This window comes from Macaca thibetana, chromosome 12 (assembly GCF_024542745.1).
Source record: "Macaca thibetana thibetana isolate TM-01 chromosome 12, ASM2454274v1, whole genome shotgun sequence".
Lineage (NCBI taxonomy): Eukaryota > Metazoa > Chordata > Mammalia > Primates > Cercopithecidae > Macaca > Macaca thibetana.
The window spans coordinates 124674344-124692097 of NC_065589.1; the positions used below are offsets into that span (position 1 = coordinate 124674344).

General features: G+C 58.7%; 1 protein-coding gene across 22 annotated transcripts in view; it reads right to left on the bottom strand.

Moving 5' to 3' along the window:
- BIN1 (bridging integrator 1) overlaps positions 1-17754 on the bottom strand; it is a 58990-nt gene that overhangs the window by 22964 nt on the left and 18272 nt on the right. For 21 of the 22 annotated variants that reach the window (XM_050752555.1, XM_050752553.1, XM_050752549.1 and 18 more), the window contains exon 2: positions 5542-5622. In XM_050752555.1, the coding sequence (XP_050608512.1) occupies positions 5542-5622 (81 nt within the window). Of the gene's footprint in view, positions 1-5541; positions 5623-10783; positions 11020-17754 lie in introns of those variants that run through there. The other variant, XM_050752556.1, reaches the window with a different exon arrangement.

Consider the following 17754-nt stretch of genomic DNA (forward strand, 5'->3'; position numbering starts at 1 on the left):
AGCACAGCAGCAGTATGCAGCAGCACCAGCACTCACAGACCTGCCCTCAGACACCTGCAGACAAGTAAGCAACGAGCACAGGAGTATGGACAAGGCAGGTGTGGTGACCGCCAGGCCCCCTGCTGCACAAGCTCAGGTGGTGCCCAAGGACAGAGAGCTCTCACTGCCTCATACTAGGAAAAGAGGGCCCAGTGCAAGCCTGTGCAGGGACAGAAGACCTGAGGAAGAGATGGCATCAGAGCAGGGCGGCAGAATGCAGGGGTCATGGCCAGGACTCACTGGCCCAGCTGAGAGCAGGGACATAGGATGTAGAGGGAAAAGGCTGAGGGGGCAGCGGGCTGGGTGGTGAAGCTCCCTGAGTTGGGAGAGTAGCCTCCAGGGGCTTCCTGAGACAACAAGACCAGCGGAGAGGGTAGAAGCATGGGCCAGGCCTCAAGTCCCTCTGGGACATCAAAACCAGAGCCAGGAAAACTAAGTGGAGAACGCCAGGTTCCAGGAGGGGTGAACAACAGGTGATGCCAGCCGTGAGGTCTGAGACCATGCTCAGTGAGCTGTGGAAGCTTCCAGAAGCCATGTGCAAAGAGTGGGCTGCACATGGGCTTTGAGGCCATGCAGACCCAGCTGTGTCCTTTACTAGCCACGCAGCCCTAAGTAAGCTAGTGAGCCCCTCTGAACCTCATTCTCCTCGTCTTTCAATGGAAGGTGAATGATCCCTGCCTGGCTCTCCTCAGATCCAGTGAGACAGGCGAGGCTCTGGATCTTGAAGGAAGGCCTCAGGAGATGGGCTTCGTGCTAAGGACAGGAACGCGAGGCAGAGAGGCGGCTTGGGAGAGCAACAGTGGCTGAGGCTGACCTTCATAGTGGAAGGGTACCCCCCGGCCTCCTCTGCCTGCTGCCAGCCCAAGCCTTAGGGATACCCATGTTCTGGACACCTCCTGCCCTGGAGGAGAGGCAGCTGGCCATGGTCCCAGGAGACCCAGCATGCCTGCAGAGCGCCAGTCTGGCCAGCTGCACGCTTGCGCAAGAGCCGGAAGGTGGGCCCCATCCGTTCAGGTCAATCTCCAGGCGAAGGCCAGCAGGGACCCGGCCACCTCCACAGGCTCACCCCCAGCACCCTCAAACCCCCTTCTGTCTCCCCACTGCAGGTCTTTCCCTGTCCTTAGCTGGGGCCGCTCTTCCTGCCCTGGTGCCTTGGGGACCAGCACCTTCCAGATGGTCTTCTCAACACCACTGCCTCACCTGGCAGCAAAGAAGCGGACAGAGGGTCGGCGACCGGCCCAGTCACACAGAGACTGGGAGAGCCCACGAGACCCTCCGAGCCTGGGCACGCAGCCCGCAGCGTGTTTTGTGGGTAATGGGTAGTGATGCGTCCCTGAGAACCCGCAGATCTGCCTACTATGATGAATGCTTCTGTGTGACAGTACAGGCATCCACAGGGAGAGCTTCAGAGCAGCACATAGGATATATAATTTAAAGAGAGGACATGTGAAAAAAAAATCTCTACAATTCCTTTAATCCCCCATAGAGTAGGGTGTAAAACACTGGCTAATCATCATCTTTACGAACATCCCAGTTCAAGGCCCGCTGATGTGAGACGGAGTGAAGAAACAGAAGAGCACTCCACGGACACGGAGACCTCCCTGGAATTCCATTCGGGGGTCGGATGGAGACCCTGCGGGGCCGACGAATGAAGAAGGGTCCACCTCACTCCTGACACAGCCACCCTAAGTCTTCACAATTAAAGGCTTTGTTGGTTGAGACGAGGATTAGTGTGTTCATGACGGGATGCTATTGTGTCCCCTGATGTCACCAAATCTTCCAGATCCAGCTTCTCTCCCTGCCAAGCTTCCACCATCCCAGCCACACCTCTCAGGCATCCCCTCACCCACCCCCCGGCAGCAGGAGTCCCCATGGGGTGGGTCATTGTGCTCCCCCGGCCTTGGCCTTCAGGCCGTACCAGGGGTCCTTGTGTTTCCCAAACAACGCTGGGCTGTGCGCCGGCACGTGGCACGCAGATGTGCGAGGGGCCAGCTGGAGCGCTGCCTCCCTGTGCCCACTGCAGCTGGCTTCCTAAGCTCCTCCTCAGTCCCCAGGGTAGACACAGCCCTCCCTGGACGGAGGTCCAGCCAGCTGCCCCCTGCAGAGCAGCGCCCAGGCCAGTACAGAGCAGTGGTGTTTGCTTCCAAACCGGCTCCCTCAGCCCCTAAACAGGGATCTGAGAAAGAATTCTCTGGAGGTCCCAGAGTTCACAGAGCCCAGCTAGGGGAAGATAAGATTTGGGAGCCACTGCCCACCTCGGCCCGTGTCCCAGCTACAGGACTTGGGGGAGTCAGGAAGGGCCTGGAGCAGCTCCAGTGCGGCTAGGCTCAGCCAGCATCCGCAAGCCCTCTCCGGGCCACCCTGGAGATCAGTCCCCACGGGTGGCCTGAGCACCCAAGTCCCTGTGTTCCCAGTGGGTCTAGGGGCAGGGACGGCCCTCCTACATGGACCCCTCTGGCTCCAGCTCTGACTCTCACCCCTCGGCCATCAATTCAGGGGACGACCTTCACGCAATAGCCAGGGATGCCCATTTTGAGCAAAACCTTGGGGAGGCCCTGGGGACAAGAAGGAATCAGACTTGCCCCACCTCGGTGACAGACAAACAGCAATGACAGCCCTGCGGCCTGGAGAGCTACAGACGGCCCCTAGGAAGAAGAGCTGGGATGCCCTGGAGACCCAGGCTGGCTTCCAGAAGGGTCTGTGCTGGCTGTGCGGTACTCTGGGGGAGGGGAAAGCAGGCCCCATGGGCTCTCAGAGCAGCGGCAGAAGGCAGGGGTGCTCCTGTGACCAGCACCCGGTGGGCCCAGGAGGGGCTGTGCACCTGGGTCCTTGTGAGAGCAGGTGACAGCAGGGTGATCTACACCCTCACCTAGGGCCCCCCACCGCCATAGGAAGTGGTGGGAGTTTCGCTTCTTTAAAGACTGAATCACCTGCCATTTTTGTCCCTCCTAGCGCTGGGCCCACTAGGCTTGGGGTTCACAGAATAAGGGACAAAAAAAAGCTCTGCCTCCAGTCTTCCCACGCCCCATTCTCTCTCTCCTTTCCCAGGGCCCCCAAGCCCACTGTAGCCTCCTGAACTCACTCCCGCAACAACAGTGACCTTCACCCCATTCCTGCCTGGTCCCCACCCCCACCCCCACACCCTGCCATCCCCACACACCAATCAAATCCAGAACCGGCTGACTGCCTTAGCCCCAGCCTTGAACACGACCTTAAACCCCCACCCCAACTGCCAGCCCTGGCCCCTGAAAAGCCAGCCGCCCCACCAAACCCGAGCCCGAGGGCAGACAGAGGCCCATCTCAGGACTGCTCCACACCCACAGCCCGGCAGCCACCTGGCAGCCTGAAGCACTGGCTATCTTCTAGCCCTGGCCTCTCTGTCTAACCCCTCTGTCCAAGGAGCAGTGAGTGACTGCCTGCCCAGAATCAGAGACCCAGAGAGGGTGACTCTGAGGGACAGTGGACACAGCAACACTGTGGTTTCGGCCCTGGGGCCAGGCCACACAGAGCCTCAGCTCCCAACTGTGCTTCCCTCACTCTGTCAAAGCTCAGCCTGTTTTTTGTTTGTTTGTTTGTTTTGAGACCGGAGGCTCGCTCTGTAGCCTAGGCTGGAGTCCAGTGGCACGATTTCGGCCCACTGCAACCTCTGCCTCCCAGGCTCAAGAGATTCTTCGGCCCCAGCCTCCTGAGTAGCGAGGACTACAGGCGCATGCCACCACGCCTGGCTAATTTTGTATTTTTAGTAGAGGCACCATATTGGCCAGGCTGGTCTTGAACTCCTGACCTCATGATCTGCCCGCCTCGGCCTCCCAAAATGCTGGGATTACAGGCATGAGCCACAGTGCCCGGCCAGTTCAGCCTGTTCTAAGGGGCCCCCACCAACTCCACCCCAACCTGTCTCCCCAGCCTAGCCAGCTGCCCTCAGGACAAGGGATCAGCTCCAGAGAGGAAACTCGAGAGTGAGCCAAAGGCCGCAGAGCTACACACCAGCTACATAGCCTTGGAAGCTGTGCGTAACCTCTCTGAAACTCAAGTGCCTCATCTGCAAAATGAGGAGAATATCAGCCCCCATTTCAAGGATTGCAAAGACGTCTGTCAAACACAGCAGTTCCTGGCCCACGGCCACAGCAACTCCTAAAGGGCCTTCAGAGCAACCCACAACCCGATGAAGCCAGCTGAGTAGGGACATGCCACGGGACTTCCCAGAGACGGAATCAGAACCTAAGACCATGTTTCTTGTTCAAGCCTCTATTTTGCAGGTGAGGAAACTGAGGCCCAAGGGGCCCTGGGAAGGAATTGTCCAGGGTCACAGAGGCAGTAGATACCCCTGCCACAGGGTTTACCTGGGCCTTGAAACTCCTCCCATAACTGGCCTAAAGGACAAGCAGCCAAGGTGGCTCTCCAGTTCCTGTCCAGGGAAGCCTGTCAGGCTGAGCCCCTCTGGCAAGCCAGGGCCGACTTGGCCCTGGGGCCTCTCCCCACTGCTCCCAGCCCTCTCCCAGAATGCTCCCAGCCCTCCCAGCTGCTCCTGGTCCTCTCCCAGAATGCTCCCCAGTCATCTCCCAGAATGCTCCTGGCCCTCCCAGCTGCTCCCCGGCCCTCTCCCAAAATGCTCCCAGCCCTCCCAGCTGCTCCTGGTCCTCTCCCAGAATGCTCCCCAGCTGTCTCCCAGAATGCTCCTGGCTCTCCCAGCTGCTCCCCCGCCCTCTCCCAGAATGCTCCCAGCACTCCCAGTTGCTCCCGGTCCTGTCCCAGAATGCTCCCAGCTCTCCCAGCTGCTCCCCAGCCCTCTCCCAGCTGCTCCCGGCCCTCTCCCGGCTGCTCCCAGCCCTCCCAGCTACTCCCGGCCATCTCCCAGAATGCTCCCAGTCCTCTCCCAGAATGCTCCCTGGCCCTCTCCCAGAATGCTCCCAGTCCTCTCCCAGAATGCTCCCTGGCCCTCTCCCAGAATGCTCCCAGGCCCTCCCAGCTGCTCCCCAGCCCTCCCAGCTGCTCTCAGCCCTCTCTCAGAATGCTCCCGGGCCAATTGGAGATGGCTGTGGACGCCTCCCAACAGCCCAGCCTTGAGCCTGCCACAGAGCCAGGCACATGCCATGCTCAGCAGATGCCCAAATCAAATCCAGCCAGCTCTGCCCCCACACTAACTGCTGCAGATGCCATTCTCCTGGCAAGAAGCTTCTACAGCTCCCACTTGCCCCTGACATGCAAAGTTTCCTCGAGTCTGGCCACAATCTATTGCCTGCTCCTATCCCACCCTCCCCCTCCCCCAACTACCCTTACTATGCCTCCTACCAAGGACCTAAAGCATATATACCCCAACCCTCTTCTTTCCCAGCATGCATTGCCAGGGCTGCCTCCTCCAGGAAGTCTTACATGATCTTGTCAGCCCAACTGATTATCCTCCTCCAAGCTCTCGTACTCCACAAATTCAGCTTGTGCCATTTTCCACCTGGCAGCCGAATTTTCACAAACTCCCTAAGGCCAAGGGCCACCCACACTCACCAGCTGCTTGTTGAAATTCTGGACGCACTGCTCAAACTGCTCATCCTTGGTCTCATCTGCCTTTCCTAGCTTCTGGAGAACCTGCCGAAGCCAAGAGAGAAGGGGAGAGTGTTACCTTGGAAAGGAGAGTGGCCAAACCAAGAGTGCTCAGTCACCAGCAGCACAGACCGGGTCTGGGAAGCCTCTAGCCACCATTACCCAGCCCAGGCTCCCCACCCAGGGCTGCAATCCCCCAGGGCATGGCTGGGTCCACCAGGTCTTCAGGCCTCCCCACTCCCTACCCAGGGCTGGACAATAGGCCAAAAATGGAGCTCAGGACAGGCTTGACGTAGTGACCACAGCCAGGAGGAGGGAGGCTTCAAAGACAGCAGGAAGGATTGGGCACCCTCCTTGCTGATCTCACACTGTACCCCTGGGTGCTCCGCCCCCACCCTGGCAGGTGAACAGTGAGCCAAGCAGGGGAGGGGCCAAGCAGGGGCAGCCTCACTTCTCTGCATGACTCTATTCCCTGGGTCCAAGACCCATGAACGCCACAGGCAACAGCAGAGCAGGCCCTGAACCGGCAGGAGCCATCCCGGAACAAGGAGGGCAGCGAGGGGTGGCCAGGAACTGCCGGGGGGCCACGCAGAGTCTGCTTCCAATCTGACTGGGTTTTTAGATGTGACCTGCCCCGGGCACTCTGCCCTGCACACCCCACACACAAGGGCACACACATGAGCTCACAGCCACTAGCTCTGCTCCCAACCAAGAATCTCAGAGGTGGACTTTCCACAGCCCCCCATGATGAGTGGCAGCTGTCTTCCTCCTTCAGCTGTGTTGGGAGGGGAAGGGGGAGGTGAAGGAGGTGAAGGATGGGTGGGCAAGGGCAGAGAAGTGGAGCCACACCAGGAGAGGGGAAAGCTCTAGGAAAGGAGGGCGCTGGCCCAGGACCCTGAGAGCATCTGCTGACCACCACGCTCTCCCAGACTTCCCTCTGTGGGCCCTGCTCCTCCAACCCCAGAGCTCCACATGACGGAGAGAGAGGTGGGAGCAGGGAGACAAAATACAGAGGCAAAGAGCGGTGAGGGGGGCATGGTAGGAAAGAGCAGGAGAAGAAAAAGACAGAGCTGAGGCACAGAAAAGGGATGAGGAGTGCCAGATGTGTTTGCAGGAGAGCAGAGAGGAAGACCAGGATGGCGGCGGGACACACCCGTTCGCAGCCCAGGAGGCATCTCCGTCATGGCAGCAGAAAGGCCAACACTGACGTCTCGGCAGAGGCCTCTCCCAGGCAGTGGGCAAGGCCTCACAAGAACGAGAAGGAAATGGGGGTAGGGGGTGTGAGTGGAAAGCGAAGGGAGAAAAAGGTGGGCCCAGGAGCAGAGGGGAGCCCCAGGAGCAAGAGGCCAGCCCAGCAGCTGCCGAGGCCAGCAGGCCGGCAGACATACCCTCCCTTCCAAGACCCAGAACCAGCCCATGCTGCCAGGAACATCAGCTTTGCCTGCCCAGGGCCCAGGCCAGGGTCCCGGACCAAGGGATGCCTGGTACCAGGACAGAGCCAGGACCCTTCCCACCTTGCTGGCCCTTTCAAGGCCTATGCTGCCCGCTGCACCTCCCCTGCCCAGTCCAGGAGCCTTGGCAAGGCCAGCTGCTCTTGGCCATCTCTCACCAAGCACCTGCTCTGTGCCTGGCCTTGGGCACCTTGGCTGGTGCAGCAGAGAGGAATGAGATGTGGGTCTCTGTCTTGACATGAGGGAACACTTAAGGCTGTGGGACCCTGGGGTGGAGATCTCATCTAGCCTGGGCAGTCAGTGGGACTTCCTGGAGTGGGTGGCAGCTCAGACAGAGGGGAGAGGTTGCAACAAAGGAAAGGAGACCACAGAGATGGAGCATCTTACTGGGGAGTTTTGAATTGCTCAAGGTGACCAGAGGTCACAGAGGATGGTGTGGGAAGGTGAGAGTGGCAGCAGGGGGCAGGTGGGCACCGGGAGGCAGCCACCGATGATGCTGTTCTACAGTGGTCAGGACACACCCCATGGGGAAGTGCAGTTGGATGCCAAGGGCTAACACTGGGATGAGAGAAAAACCAAAACAAAACCCACATGAGCAAGAAAATGGACACTGCGCAACTCACAGGCTCCCACTGCCGCCCCTCCCTGGCAGCCACATCCAGAAGGGACCGTCTAGAAGGTGGGCTGAGCTGGGGAGGTGCCTCACCCGGCTCAGCACAGAGCTTGGGTGGGCGACTCAGCCCCTCTGCTCAGGCGCCCGCCCCACAGCATCTCCCCATCAAAAGACAGGACTAGACCACCGGATGGAAAAGAACTCCCAGAAGTCTACCAGAGCCACCAGAGAGAGCCAGAAGCTCCCAGAAACAGGGCAGGGGCTGGCCAGCTCCCAAGGCAGGAGCACCAGGCAGGACACCCCTCCACGCCCTGCTGTCCCTCTCCCCAGGAAGACAGACACTCAGCCAGCAAACGTCCCCGGTCTACTCCTCCCACACTGGCCCCCAGGGCTCCCAAGGTGGGCAGAGACAGACACACTCTCGACCCAGTTCCCAAACACTGCTGTGTGCTCTGCACCGACAGCCGGAGAACCGGGGAGATTCTCCAGCCCAGGTGAGACTCCAGCCATCAGTGAGAAGACCCTTGGGAAAAGGGACAGCTACTCTCTGAGCCTCAATCTACAAAATGAAGTGAACACTGGCACCCTCACCAAGGATCACAAAGATTATGTCTATGAAGTGCAGAGCAGTACCTGGCCCATGATATTCAAGAAATGGCAAATCCTTAAAAGGCCTGCAGAGAAGCCTTCACACAGCTGGGGGACGGGCCTGACTGACACCATCAGCCCTCACACCGGGTCCAGGCTGATGGCATCCCAAGATGCGAGACAGAAGTCACAGATGCACACGCTCTACCTGCACATGGCAAACTCCTATGCATCCTTCAAAACCTTACTTCGGTGACATCAGTGTGAACTGTCCCTGATCTCTCCTTCCCTCCAAACACTCTGTAACACTCAGAGCCTGGGACCCTCCTCACTGCTATGTGATGTGCCTGTGCGCCTCGCTCCCTTACCCTAAAGGAAGAGCTTGAGGTCAGGGACAGTCTTCCAGTCATCTCTGTGTCCCTGACACCCACACAGGGCTAAGCACAGGACAGCCACAAGGCTGCTGCTCATCTGAGCTGTGGGCTTTGAGGGCAGAGACACGACCCTAAACAAAACACCCTGCGTCTCAGTCTCAGGCTCCTCCCAGGCAAAATGGAAGGGTAATGTACAGAAAGCCCTCAGCCCTGAGGGCTGGAGGGCGTGACAGCGTGACAGCACAGAAGCCTGAGGCTGAGCCGGTCTCCCCACTCTGCAGGACCTCAGGCTGCTGAAGCTCTCGGTGCTCCAGTGCCCCTACCTTGGAAATGGGAGGAACAACAAGGCCGTAGCATGGCCGAGGCCCAGGGAAGACTGATGGGCGAGGTTGGCCTTGACCACATGCCATCCTCACTGCACATACCCCCATTTCATCCATGAGGGATGTGGCCTGGGGTCCCCATCCTCAAGGAGCTCCTGGTGTGGCTACCACAGGGAAAAACAAGCTGAGCACCCCCTGCCCCAGAACAGGAGCTGGGACAAGGCCATGAGGCTTGGGACACAGATCTCCCACCCCATCCGTTCCACACCTGATTAGTGGGGCCTCCCCTGTGCTGAGCTCACAGGCAGACCACTGAGGGACACAGGGGACTCCAGGCATCCAGGTGGGGCTGGCCCAGCAGCGACTCAGGAAAGCTGGGCAGGACAGTTGTGCTGGGTTTTGAAGGATGAGCAGGAGTTGGGTGAGGAGGAGGGCCTGGCGGCACAGGCCAGGATTTACACTCTGTCCAGCGTTACTGGGGGAGGGCACCTTAGTCAGTTCCACCTACACTCATCACACACTTATCAGGCACACTCGCTCTGGGATAAACAAAGGGGAGCCTTTGATAACTCGGCAGAGGACAGGACACACAGAGGCCCAGGAAGCAGAGGCAGTCACAGAGCCAACAGCCCCAACAGCCCCAACAGCCTTATCAGTGCCACGCCCAGTCACCTCCTATCAAAGCTTCCTCTCACCAAGTCCTCAACCCAAGGTCAGATGTGAGTGGAGCTAAAGTGCCTTGGAGGGGACACCCCAGGGCAGGGCGGGGGGGGCGGGGGCAGGTGGCAGGAATGACGAAGTGTGGCCCCGTGGCCAGCTCCAGAACCTCCTCCTACAAACATCCACAGGGTTCAGCCTCGCTGAGCCTCGGCTGTGGAAGGCAACCAGCCCAAGGCTCCTCCCTAGAAAGGCTGGGAGGTTCACTGAGTTGGCGCCGTGCCTCTGGCGCCAGGGCCCACAGGGGCTCAGTGGGAGCGTCCCGTGGGCGGGGGCCCCTCCCCAGCCATCCGCCAGGGCCTTTTTCATGGCCCAGTGAGAGGGCAGAAGGCCCTGGCATCAGCCACTCCCTGTGGGTACAGGGAGTCCTGCCACCCTCACAACAGCCCCCGCGTGGCAGGCAAGGCCCTGACCCACAGCGTGAGTCATGGGGCACAGTCAGTGCACGGCCACCGAACCCAGAGGGAGGAAGGGCGCCCAGGCCTGTCTTGTTTGAGCCAGGAGCAGCTCACCACGTACAGCACCCACCCACCATGCACGCACTTCAAGTCACCAGGGCCACCTCCTCAGAAGGGAAGTGTCCTCATCTCCATGTGACAGATGGCAGGTGAGCACAAACAAATCAGGACACAGCCTGACACCGTCCAGGCAGGAGGGGCCAGGAGTTCCAGCCACCACAGTGAGGAGGGCCGGGTCTTCGGGCTCACCCGGCTGGGCCCCAGCAGCCCCTCCTGGGGTCTCTGATCCCTCCATCGGCCCCAGAGACCAGTGGGACCCCGGCACTTGTGGGACGCACACCCACAGTCTGAATGGCATAGCCCAGGGCAGGGATAAGCACTTCCCTGGGCCGTGAGAAGGACCAGCCCAGGGGCCCAGGAGGAAAGCCCAGGGGAGGAGGGGTGAGGGCCACATTCCCAGCCACTCTGGTCCTGGCCAGGGCCAGGCAGAAAGCTAGGGGCTCCTCCACCAGCCAGCGGCACCCCTTGTCCCTGCTGCGGCTGGAGGCATCTCAGTGGCTGCAGAGTTCCCAACACCCCACCCCAGCCACACACACGGAAGGGGGGCCTCATCCAGCAAATCTCCCTCCCAGGCACCCACCCCCCAGCTGCTGAGACCCCAGAAAATGCATAAGGCCCTCACCTTCCGCATCATCTCCTCCCCACTTGCCTGCAGAGGAAGGGCGGGCTGAGTAGTGAGCCCCGTCTCGCCCCTTCCTCCCAGCAGAGCCTGCGGTTAGGGGCCACAGGGACAGGATGCACACCCTGCCGCCCTGGCGTTCTCACACCGAGGCTCCCCAGGCAGGCAGACACAGACAGAGGACGGGAGGGCGGGCAGGGGGAAGGCCACTGTCAGACACCCGGGCCAGGCTTTCCCTGGGCCCAGTCCCAAGGGAGACACCCCAAGAGGCAAAAGAGAGGGCCCCTAGAACAGGACAAAGGCGATACTTCCCCCAACCCCCGCCCCCCACCTCTGGGTCCAGGCTCGCTCCCTGATTCCTGGGAGCTGTCTCTCTGTCAATCTCTCCTCGCCCCTCCTCCTCCACCCTCTCCCACACACAGCTCGGGTCAGCCAAGCTGGGGAGCTGTGGCTGATGACACAGGGCTGGTCTTGGGGGTCTTTCTGCCCTGGTGCTCCAGGGGCCCCTGCAGGGGATACAGAGGGCAGGACGGCCAGCTGAAGGCTTCCCTGGTCACAAGCTCTGAGGTCTTGCAGGGACTCAGCTGGAGATGCCAGGGACATCGTAGGCCAAGTCTGCACCGAGACCAGGGTTGGTATGGGCAGGCCGTGGTGGGCACCCAGGCAGGGGAAGGGATACAAGGCCCTCCACCTCCCCTCTCCTGCCCCGAGAGGCTGCCTGCTGTCTGGCACATCAGGCTGGGGTGGCAGTGGTGAAAGGGGTACAAGGGGAGTATTAAACTCCCAGGGGCAGAGGGAGCCAGTCTGAGGACAGTCCTGCAGACCCCATAGTCACCTAGTTCCCCAGCACATAACCCTCCTCCAAGCCCATCTCTCAAATGCGAGCTGCCCCTGCATCCAGACACACGGGACCCCGTCTCCCGGCTCTGCTCACACCTCCCCATCCCCACTCTGACAGTGGAGCCGCCTAAGCCTGCTCCACACCTCCAGTTGGAGGGTCTCGGTGGCCTCCAACAATCTAGGCCTCCATGCAGGAGGCCGCAGCAGCCCCAGCGAGAGAGCAGAGGGAGGAAAAGAGGTTCTCAGCCCACCACTCACCTCCACATCTCATGTGAACCTCCCACCTCCTTATTTGCAAAGTATAAACCTCAAAGAATGTGGAGAGGATACTACAGGGACTATCATCTACCCTTCGCCCAGATTCGCAATCAACTGTTACCACTTGGTCACATTCATTTGCTTTTTTCTTTCTTTCCTTTTTTTTTTTTATTTATTTATTTATTTATTTATTTTGCTTTTCTCTTTTCTTGCTATGTTGCCCAAGCTAGAGTACGTGGCTCAATCACGACTCACAGCAGCCTAGACTTCCTGGGTTTAAACGATCCACCCATCTCAGCGTCCCAAGTAGCTGGGACTACAGGCCACTGCGCCTAGCTAGTATTTTTAGTTTTTGTAGAGACGGGACCTCACTATGTTGCCCAGGCTAGTCTCGAACTCCTAGCCTCAAGTGATCCTCCTGCCTCAGCCCCCACAAAGTGCTGGGATTGCAGGTACGAGCCACCGCGCCCAGTCACTCTTCTCGCATATAAACAGTTCCTGCATTTGTATATTTGCCCAGCCAACAGAAGGTAAGCAGCGGAACGGTCACTGGGATGACCTTCACTCCAGAATACTTCACCCCTAAATACTCCAACAGGTTTCCTAAGAACAAGAACACGCTCTGAAATGCCCATGATACCATGAGCACCCCCAGTACGTCCAATATGTATTTTAAAATACCATCTAACACACGGTCCACATTCAAATATCCTGGGGTGTCCCCCAAATGCTCTTTGTGTCTGGGTCTAGGATCCAACTGTGGCTCACATATTGCTTCTGGTTATCGGGTCTCTCGTTCCTTAAGTCCACAATATTCCCCGGATGCCTATTTATCAATGCTATCCTTTTTCATTTTTTTCTTTCGCGATACTGGTATCTTTTTAAGAGTGCAAACCAATCGCCTAGAGGATGCCCCACACTCTGGGTCCACCTGATTGTTTTCTTGTGAGGAAGTTCAGGTTAAACGCTGCTTTGGCGAGAGTCCTGCAGGGGGAGGCTGAGCCTTCCGACCACACTACAGCTGTGTTAAGCTCCACCGCTGGGCCTGAGTCGTGTTTGCCGGGTCTCTTGGAAAGAAAGGTCACTTTTCTCTTAGTCATCTGCAGGGCAATCACGGTCACTGTGGCAAGGCAAAAAGTTGTTGAACTTTTTGCACACCGCCTTTACTATCCATCATTCTTTGCTGTTCAGTGTGAGGTCTGTGGGCAGCTGCATCACAGTCTTCCGAGAGCCTGGGGGAGAGGAAAAACTGCAGACCTGCTGAACCAGAGTGTCCCCTTTAACACGTCCCTCTGGCGCACCATATGCGCGGTGAAGTCTGAGAAGCACTGCAATATCATCTTGGCTGGAACCCGCTGTTATCCAATCTCCTCCACGTGACCCGGCATTCCACAAAGACGAGCTTCCCCTAGTCTCGCCTTTGTGAGGAGGGCGGTGAGGATATCGTGAGTCCTTCGTTGTGCGTTCATTATTCATTCTGATGCTCATACGTCCCAAGTGCAACCAGTGGGAGGTTTCGGACACGTCCTCATTCGTCTGCGGGCGCTTCCTTACTTTCTGGCACTAGCAGATGCTCCAGGCTCAGCCTGCACTGTCCCTGCCCCAGCCCTGGAATCAGCCATTACTCCAAGGAGCCCCGATTTCCTTTAGTGGAGAGGCGTGCTCATCGCTCTTAGGCATTTCACCTTTCCATCGTGCTCAGAGCCGCGGATTATTACCCCTACTTTAGAGATAAGAAAGGAAAGGCTGAGGCACTAAAGGATTTGGCTCTGCAGCTAAGCAGCAGCAGAGATCAGATTCTGTGGCTTGTGGTGGCGGCGAACAAGCATCATCACTCAGGTCTGTCTGCTTCAAGAAGTGGGAAAGGAGACAGACCCATGTTGTAGCAGCTGCCCTCTGAGTCCACCGCAGTGTTCCTTCGGAGCCCACACTGCCTGTGGGCTGTGGCACCTGCCCCAGGCTGGTGATTGCACAAGGGGCAGCTTCCTGGTCTCAGCCAGCCCAGGGAAACTCTCTCCTTCCTCAGAACCCAGTGAAGTCACATGTACAGAGGTGTCGGCAGCTCTGCCACTTCAGAGCAGCAGTGCTTAACCCAGAAGCTAGCACTCTCCTGGTGACGATTGAGGCCTTGTTCTCCCCACCCGCCCCCCGTCCATCCCTGCCAGAGCTGCTGCTGCACCCTCAGGCTGGGAGGGGAGGGCACCCAGACATGCAGCCAAGGACAGAGGGGCTAGAATGAGGGTCCCAGACTCCCTGAGAAAGCTACAGGCAGCTGGACCCCTTGCAGCAGCCCCAGCTGTGGCTGCAAAGGGGAGAAGTGACCCAGGTTCCTGCTGAGGAGCAGAGCCCAGGGACACCGGGAAGTGAGTCCCAGGAAGCAAGCCCAGAACACACAGCACACTTCGGAGTGGCTAGCCACCCTTCAGGCTATGCCTTCCAGCTTCTCAAAGGCACGACTTTATAGATAAGTGCATTCCATTAGGAGGCCAGAATGCTCCCCGGCCCTCAGAGCCCCACACAGCAAAGCAAGCTCGGCCGTGTACACGCAGCAGGCGCCCCAGCGTGAGATGACGCCCACACACGCTCACGCACACCCTCCCTGGCACAGCCACCTGTTCACGGCCCTCCAGTCGCTCCTAGGCACAGTAGGAAGGTGGGGGAACCACGAAGAAGCAAGAGGCAGAGGGAGGCCGGGGAGAGCCCATAATGAGGAAGGAGCCGGAAAGAAAACCAGAGATGGGGAAACCAAGAGCGAGCCCAGGGCAGCAAGACGCACCCCCACCAGGAAGGGCCCAGCACCTCTGGGGGAATGGGGTCCTCCCCCTCAGCTCACACTCTCAGGGCTGCTCCGAAAGGGGGACCTGAGCCAGGCCTCAGCCCCCTTCCCTGGCTCCTCTGTGCCCCCGTACCTGGGGCCTCCACGTCCCCCGGGCTGGATATGAGGTGGTGGCAGGAGGGGCTGGCTTTGGGGACAGGCGTCTGTCAACTTGCCTTCCCTTGAGGGAGATGCTGCCAGCTCGGTTCTCACTCCAGAGAGGACCCCTTCCCCATTCCTTCCCTATGGAGCCCAGTTGAGGGCCCCACATGTGCCCCTCCAGGTAAGCTCCACAAAGCTCGCAGCGTAAAGCATGACCACCAGGTAATCTCTCCTCCAAGAATTCACCTTGAGGCGCCCACCACCCTTGAACCCCCTCCCCGCTGGGCTCATATCCCTAGGCCACCCTGAGGGGGCAACTCTTGGTCCCATTTTATAGATGAAGAAAACGAAGGTCAGGGCGGTCACTCAGCTAATGAACAGTAGAGCCAGGATGCCACACCTGATCAATTCCAAAGCCCAGACTCAACTTTTGACTCCCAAACTGGGGCACACAGACCCTGGGGGGAGGGGGTGGTGTGTCTGGAGCTTGCTGAATTAGATTCACACTCCATCTTGCTTTGATCCAAAGATCGAACTGGTAAAGAAAACACTTTTGTGACATAACAAACACAGACAGTTTGTGGATTAGAATGCAAAGCTGACAAAGATTTTCGCTATGAAATACAAAACCGGGAGGACGTTCCTCCCAGGAAGGCCTGGCCTTGCCCCAACGTGTTGATCCATCTTTTTTTTTTAGACAGAGTCTTGCTCTGTTGCCCAGGCTGGAGTGCAGTGGTGCAATCTCGGATCGCCACAACCTCCACCTCCCAGATTCAAGCGATTCTCCTGCCTCGGCCTCCAGAGTAGCTGGGACTACAGGTGCACGTCACCACGCCTGGCTAGTTTTTGTATTTTTAGTAGAGATGGGGGGTGTCACCGTGCTGGCCAGGCTGGTTTCGAACTCCTGACCTCGTGATCCGCCCACCTCGACCTCCCAAAGTGCTGGGATTACAGGCATGAGCCACGGCGCCTGGCCAGTGATCCATCTTTTTCACAAGTCCCTGACCCCCAGGAAGCCCCTGGCCTCGCCCCCACGTGGCGATCCACCTTTTTGACAAGCCCCCATGCTCCGTCCCCGACACCCGTCCACGAAGACTCATCACGCTTTTCCGTGGTGGCCTGCTCAGAACGGCTGACTGAGGAAGCTGCCTGGCCTCTCTCGGGAGGCTGTCACCCTAAAATCATCATCTCCTTCCTCTTTTTGGTGATTTTCCCTTTCCTTTGTGAAATACTGGTGAGAGCAAAAAGTGGTGCTGGGTGTTCTCTTTTACATCCTTAACTGACAAGAAAAACTTGACCAATTACGTCAGCCCTACTACAATGCCTTGCTGGTCAAAAACGAAAACCCAGAGAGCCCTTCCAGCCCGGCTGGCCCCCTGGAAGTCCTTTCTGCATGACAGCCGGCAGCCCGGGCCTGCCCCTGAGAAAGATGGGGAGGGGAGGGGAAGTGGCAGGGCCTCCTCCTCCACACTCATCTCTGCAGCTGGAAGCGAAGGCTCTCGCCCCAGAGGAGTGTCCAGTTGACTCCAGGCCAGGAAGGCCCCCTCCCCGTCCTTTCTCTCATCCCTCTCAGGGTGCCTGAAATTCCAGCTGGTTCTGTAGATAAGTCTGTGGACTGCAGCCAGGATGGTGCCACGTGGACCCCAGAGGAAGCCAGGGTGGGCTGCGGTGGCCTGGGGAGCCCAGAGCAGAGCACACAGCACGAGTGGAGGCAGCAGGGGCCAGAGTCAGGTCGGGAGGGGCTGGGGTGAGCACACTCAGAGTGACCAGTGGGGCTGGACCAGCCAAGGGCAGTGCAGGACGGATGGCAGAGCAGGAACCGCTCATCCAAAGACCATGTGTGCTCAAAATTCCACCAGGGGAGGCAGGTGTTTCACAGTGAGGAAACCGAGACTCCCATGTCAGTAAGCAATGAGCTGGAATCCACACGCGGCCCACCGGTCCCAAGCCCATGGCTTTTATCAGCCACCCCACCACCTTCCACTCAGGAGGGCTGGAGGACCCCCTGAATCATGACTGGCTCCCCTCCCCTCGGGACCGTCCACCAAGCTGAATCCATTCTTAGCCATCAGCAGAACCAGGTGTCCACCAGCAAATAGAGGAGTTTCTAGAAGGGTTAGGCCCACCCAGACCACCATCGAGCGCCCAGGCCTCCCCCTCCAGCTTCTTCCCCACCCAGCCACCAGCCCCTCCACTGTGAGGAGTCCCGCCCCGGAGCTGGGACGTGGCCTCTCGGCTGTGGAGGCTGGTGGCTGCGGTGGTCACACTGTGGGTGAGCTGCCCAGACGCAGGAGGGATCTTCTGACAACTCAGTTCCTTGAGAGCAGGACGGGCGCAGAACCAGGGCCTCCCCTGCCAACTCCCACCCAAAGACGAAGGCGGCTTCCCCTTCTGCGCTCTGACCTCACAACAGGCATTTGGAGACTCAGCAACGTGCCCTGGTGGCCGTGTGCCTGGCCCTGCTCTATGGGGAGCCACGCAAGGTCTGTGCCCTGGAGGAGCCAACGCTCTAGGAGGGAGGCAATGTTGAAAGGTGCTGTGAGCCTCCCAACAAAAATGCAGCAGGCGGGTGTGTGTGGTGGTTCCCGTCTGTAATCCCAGCACTTTGGGAGGCTGAGGGGGCCAGATCGCCTAAGGTCAGGAGTTCCAGATCAGCCTGGGTAACATAGTGAGATCCCACCCCTACCAAAAATAGTTTTTAATTAGCTGAGTGTGATGGTGTGCATCTATAGTCCTAGCTACTGGGGAGGCTAGAGCAGGAGGATGGCTTGAGTTCAGGAGTTCAAAAAATGCAGTGATCCAGGACCACACCATTGCACTCCAGCCGGGATGACAGAGCAAGACCCTATCTCTTAAAAAAAAAAAAAAAAAAAGGGCAGCAGAGCACTGAAGGGCTGGGGGTGAGGGGAGAGGGCGGCTGCTGTTAGGAAGGAACTCGGGGAAGTGACAGCTGAGCAGA